We start from the raw sequence: 6,477 nt of genomic DNA on the forward strand, positions 1-6,477 counted from the left end.
GAGGGCCTAGAGAATGATCTATAATGAATTGTGGTGTGAGGGACATGACAAATGGACTGTCCTGTGGCTTTTGTGCTAATGTTCGAGATGTTAAATACTTAACAGGGACCGAATCGACCGTTGGGAGAACCAAAGCAAGCAAGGGCAGCGTCTGCGCCAAGGTCCGTGTGTGACTTGGGTACCAAGGCGTTTCAATCATGCCCACTAAGGCTGTGCATGAAAGAGGGTTGTATACTGTAGACGCACCATGGACACATCAGAGAGATCTAAAATAAGCAGAAGTGGTCTATTCCCTCCCATTACAGTTTCACACAATTGAGGTCATTTTTCTAAACATTGGATTCAATCTTCACGACGGATAATCAAACGTTTTAATTCAACAAACAAAAGAGACTTCCTTCAGTATAGCAATTAGTGTGTGTGGGAATTCACTCTTTTACCGAAATGTGCAATTATGCATATATAATTCTTGATGTTTCGGACTCTTGGGCTGAAAAGCTACTTTTGAATAACGTCAATGACTTTTGGAAGTAGGTGAGCGCTCCAAACTGAGGCAGAACATAGACTATAGAGGAAGTGTCATGGCGCTGAGAGGCAACATGACTTAAACTGTGTTAAAAGTGACCCCCACAAAGACTGTAATATTGCCAGCGGTACACTGGGAACCACAAGGTCTGTCAAGCAATTGCACATCTATCAGATCGTAAAGCAAGTGGTTCAGATTTGATCTGGAGTGAACGATTGCAAAAGCACCTCGGGTTTGCCAGCACAAAAGGTTGCAGCTCTTCTGGTTTTCTGAGTCTTATGTTGTCCGTTACTGTGCTATAGCCTTTCATCAAGGACAAAGCTTAAGGTTGGGAGTCCGCATAATTATAGTCACTGTGATCCTGGGAAGGATTTGACTAGATTGTGAATTGGTTTCACAGACAACCGCTATCAAAGAGCACTTACGGGTGCATGCTGCAATTCCAAACTGGCCCCTGTAAAAAAGTTAAAGTTCCCCCCCCCCCCCCTCCTATTTTTCCATTCTGTACACGTTTTCACCTTGTTTTACTTTCTTTCTTTCTTTCTTTCTTTTCAATTTTTTTTAATTTAGGTTTTATAACAGAAGCCCAGGAGCAAGTATTGAACGGACATAATAAAATATAAAAATAAAACTCAATCCCCTATCTCACCCTCCCCCCACCCACAATCCTAAGGACAGTCTGGAGAAAGAAAAATAATACTAAAAAATAAATATATCTATATACATATACACAAAAATATACATGCATACATAATTACGAAAAATGATCATAGCAGAAAGAGCAGATTGTTTTACTTTCTTTAACTCTATGATGATTTCCTTTTTTTTTCATAGAAGTGTACTTCTTTAAATTGGCCCTGATGTAGTCTTTTTCAGGTTTTATTAATTGATTTGTGCTCTCATTTGAAAGCATGCACACGCGCGCGCGCACACACACACACACACACACACACACACACACACACATGGATCAGACTGGCTGCACACCAACGAGAGTGAGACCTGTCATGTTAGTGTGGATTCAATGTTATGAATACCTTATGGTATTCACTATTCATAACATTGAATGGTATTCATATGGTATTCATAACCTCATGGTCTGTTCTGTAGAAGTATATGTTGGGCAAGCTACCACTTAAATTGATACAGCGGCACAAATATCACACAAAGCTTGACCAATGAACAATAGGACCAGACACAGCAATCACTTACAGTATGCACCAAATAACTACTGTTAACTACTTGAGAACAATGTGTGACTAAGGAATTAACTGAAAATCATAATGTTTACATGCATGGATTATCAAATTTGACGAGTTGGTATTTCTGTCTGGAGCCTTATTGTTAGGTTATGAATCCCCCCTAAAGCTACTGTACAGTATGAGTATTTCAGAGATGAATGTTGACCCAGCATTCATCGTAATCGTATCGCTATTGCATTTAGTGTTTACTGCATGTACTGTAAGGATCATAGATTGTGCAGTTTATTGACTCAGAACATGTGATTTTACTTGTTACTGATATATGATTTACTAATTTGAGAATGCATTAAACAAGTGTTTTAATGCAATTGTATCTATTGGTTGGTTGTTCTCCAATATTCTTCTATTTCCCACCTTGGGGCAGGAGAGTTCTTATGTTGCGTCAACAGGACTGATCTCATGCTTGATATATAATTTATACTGTATAGTCATGTACATCTGTCTCCGGGGGCTTTGTATCAGTGGAGTACGGTACATTAGAGTGTGAGGGTGTGTGGGAGTGAGTGATTTCTGGGCTGGGAGACTGGGGTTTGCAATCTCTAGTAGGCCTATCATCGTTTTGGATTTGTGCAGCAGTCACACATCCTGTATAATGCATACTGACACAATTGAAAAGCAACTGGAAATTCTAGTCTCATACCTATTTGGCCATTTCCCAAACATGACATGAGAAAATAAATGGGGGGGAAAAAAAAGGTTTCCACCTTTGCGGTAATTCTCATCTCCCACTTGTCTGTACGAAATGTTTCCTCATGCATGATGTCCTAAAGTGTCTAGTTGTATGTTCCTTTGTCCAAATGTACTCTTTGTTTCTATACACTAATTCCTCATAGAGGTCAAGTGGGTGTATACAGTACGTTTTTCTACATCTTCATGTCTGCCCTGGCACAAGTTCTGTTTAGTTATCTGTATGCATGATGCGACTAGTTCCTGGTGGCTATCACTGAGAACTTTCTCTGCTTCCCTTCTGGCAGATGCTAGCCTCTTTAAGGGCATTGATCTCCCCGTCGTTCCATTTCTTCTGTTCCACTGCTTAGATTTAGAGCTTTCCTATTGAGTTTTCAGTGGGCTACGTTGTTAATTCATCATCAAGTCATGGCTGCCAGTTCCCACCTGATGTTGTGTGGGAGTCCCGAATTCTTCAGACCGTAGTGAATAACCGCTAGCTTGCATAATGTGTTCAGGCTAGGACTTAAGTCTAAGATGTACATGTCATCGTTTTTTAATCCAAATCCTCCAAAAAGGATGATACGGTCATCCACCATGCAAGAACATGTATTCATCCAAAGTGGGCCTTTCCCCTTGGGCTTAACCTCTTTCCAGGAAAAAGTCTCCGGATTAAATTTCCACAAGTCATTGAAGGTCTGGTTCATGTCGTCACCACCAAATATGTACAGCTGTCCGTTGTAGGCAAAGGCTGAGTGATCCTCACGTCCTTCTGGCAGAATCTGTGTAAAAGGCATGCTCAGCCAGGAGTTGGTCTTTGTGTCAAACACCCTCATATTGTAGTGATCAGAGTCCGGTTCCGCTCTGCCTCCAAACACAAACATCTTCGTACCAATGATAGTGGCAGAGTGACATAATGAAGCACATGGCAGAGCGCCGAAGGTGGTAATTGAAGACCAGACCATTGTGGTGGTGTCCAACCTGTAGATGTCGTTAGTGTATCCAGTCAGCTGGGTGTATCCTCCAAAGATATACATGACCTCACCCAAAACACAGACTGAGTGGCCCCACCTCGCCTCTGGGACAGCCCCAGACATCCTGGGCTTGAACCATCTGTGGGTGTTGACATCAAATGCATACAGAACATTGCAGGACAACCCTGTGTACGCACATCCGCCCCAGATGTAAATCATATCCTCTATCAGAACGGCTGTGTGACCACAGCACATGGAGGGAACCTCGAGGGGACGTTCTTCTCTTACAGCCGTCACGGGTAGCAACTTCATCCAGCGCAGAGGCACTGTGTTGAAAACGTGAACGTCAACGTGATCCCTGTCGTTCGTATTACAGCACCCTCCAAACGAGTACACCTTGTGCCCGACTGCCACAGCAGCGTGTAGGACCGTACACGGTCCTTTCAGGTGCACTGTCCAGCGCAGCATTCCACAGACCAGCACACTCCACCGTTCACAGAAGTGGACTCTTCACGGTCTGTTCTGTAGAAGTATTATGTTGGGCACGCTACCACTTAAATCGATACAGCGGCACAAATATCACACGAAGCTTGACCAATGAGCAATAGGACCAGACACAGCAATCATTTATGCACCAAATAACTACTGTTGACTACTTCACAAGAACAATGTGTGACTATTATGGAATTAACTGAAAATCATAATGTTCAGATTTGACGAGTTGGTATTTATGTCTGGAGCCTTGGGTTGTGCCAGTGAATTGCATGCCTCTTGTGACTGGCATTCTATAGGGTTTATAGTTTAAATGTATGGATCTTCTACTGTTAGACGAATGATACGTATACTTAAGATGACTGTTTCTATGCATTTGATGCATAACTTTGTGTTGTTATTGCTTATTGTAAATCGCTCTGGATCAAGTATAGTAAATGTTTCCATCTAATGGCTTGTCTCGTGATGCTGGTATAGAGGGTATGCGCGTGACAGCATTATCATCGTAATACCCGAAAGTTATGCAGAAGCGCCTACTTTCTGGCCTTTAACCCATTCTGAACGGGAACCCATTCTGGTGTTGGCATCATGTTATGCTTCAGCTATTGAAAAATAGCAGATCTACAAGCTCATAGCGCGCCACCGAGTGGCGCGCTACGAGCTTGTATGTCTGCTATTTTTGAAAAATCGAAGAACGACTGACATTTTTTTAATCTGATCTCGGGTCAGAATGGGTTAATCAGACCAGTGTGTGTCCAGTGGAAACCTCGTATGAATCTGATCTCAGGTCAGAATGGGTTAAACTGCCTAAGTACTGTATGTATGGACTTTACTTCCGCAAGTGCTGTTCCCCTCCATGTGTCACTGGATCTCTGTGCGTTATTATGTTTACCTGGAGGACTCTTGTTTCCCCTTTGGGGGAATTCCCTTATGGATTCTAATGATGTGTGGTACATTATTAATATCATAATTAACCATGCCATAAGTCATTAGTACAGAATTCCACACACATGGACAAACAAATAGCCTACATGGCCTTTGCAACTTTTGCATTTCCTTTTGCAGATGTTGTCACCAGTCCTATTTAGTCTCTCTCTATATAGGTCGGCCTCAAACGAACCCTCTATCGTCGCTTCCAGTTATCCTGGTTCTCCATACATCTGCTCAGCTCGTTAGTATATTAGTATAATTATTACATTACAGAGAGACAGACCGACTGACAGACAGACAGACAGACACGTTTTTCCACAAGGAGACATCCACCATTTGAAAGACGTGACAGGGACAACATAATTTATAGCATGGTTTGTGTGCGTGAAATGAAGAATAAATAGGGGTTGAAACTCTCGAAGCGATTCAGCGTTGTCGTTTGTCACTTTATTATTGATGGTTCTCCAAGACAAAACTGATAGGTAGCTGGCAACACCCTGGTGACATGCATGCATACACATACTCTAAGTGCATGAGTAAGGACCCAAAACAAGGTCTGTCTGCTGTTTTTTCCCCTCTACACCGATATAGGCTATATACTTTCAGCAAAATAGGAATGCTAAGTTTCAACCGACCAAGTGGTCAGCGATGGGTGGGCTGCCATAACACACAGTATCTTCAAGCGGGCCCTGATCCAGAAACGGTTGGGAACCACATGCTTTAGAACATTTCAGTGACCGGGTGGCATTTGTTTTATTATTCTATATAAACCCATATGTCCAAACTGAAAAACAACCCATAGCTCTGCCAAACCCCCCATTCGCTTTTCACTGTTAAAAAAGGACTGATTCCCCTCTGACACGGCCAGGCTTCTTTCATGTCCCCTTTTGAGGCGAGCGTGCACCTGTGCTTTCACTGGAGGCTGGAGTGGGGACCTCCCTCGCTGCCTCATGCCTTCTCATGCATCATGTCCAATTGCGATCGTAAACAACCCATTAAGTGACCTCTTTATCTGGGCCAATTCCGCTGCCTCACTCGCCCCGATTACTCTGCCGCAGGAATGTCTACTCAGGGCCGCTTCCGCATTGCCTTTACGCTTAAATCAATGCCTCTGCTCTTTCCATGTGTGCATCACCACTTGGACAGTCTGACCCCGTTACGTAATTTGAGGACTTTTTGAGCCGGGTCCGACAAAAGGCTGGCTCACCCTCCATTCCAAGGCGTTCTCCTGCAACGGCACTCAACGTTCGCTATGTCAGAGGTTCCTTGACATGGCAGGGAAAACTCTACTGCAGAATAAGGCCCCCTATGTTTAAAATCACTCAGTGGGGTCAAATAGTATGACATTGTAGGGCTGTATTTTGCGTGTCTTAAGTACCAGGTCTTATTCCCTAACTTGAGTAAACTAAAGACCTGGAGGCGTGATCAATGCTCTTTGACCACTCAGAATAGCCAAATGGCATTGATCACGCCTCCAGGTCTTTAGTTTACTCAAGTTAGGGAATAAGACCTGGTACTTAAGACACGCAAAATACAGCCCATATGTCTTTTTGAGGCTGTTGCAACGCATCCTGAAAGTTCAGTTTATACTTATTTATCTTTCATGATTTATTCATGGATTTTACAG

The 6,477-nt window shown here is 43.0% G+C and overlaps 1 protein-coding gene across 1 annotated transcript; it reads right to left on the reverse strand.

The window, feature by feature from the left end:
* Positions 1–2,876: 2,876 nt before the first annotated feature.
* On the reverse strand, positions 2,877–3,896 carry LOC308310608 (kelch domain-containing protein 3-like; the record flags this gene model as incomplete). The annotated part of the gene is made up of 1 exon (XM_080756991.1): positions 2,877–3,896. One exon carries the CDS (start codon positions 3,894–3,896, stop codon positions 2,877–2,879), a length of 1,020 nt encoding a protein of 339 aa, XP_080613117.1.
* Between the last annotated feature and the right edge of the window lie 2,581 nt (positions 3,897–6,477).

This window comes from Protomyctophum bolini (genome assembly GCF_963924005.1).
Source record: "Protomyctophum bolini genome assembly, chromosome: 23".
Lineage (NCBI taxonomy): Eukaryota > Metazoa > Chordata > Actinopteri > Myctophiformes > Myctophidae > Protomyctophum > Protomyctophum bolini.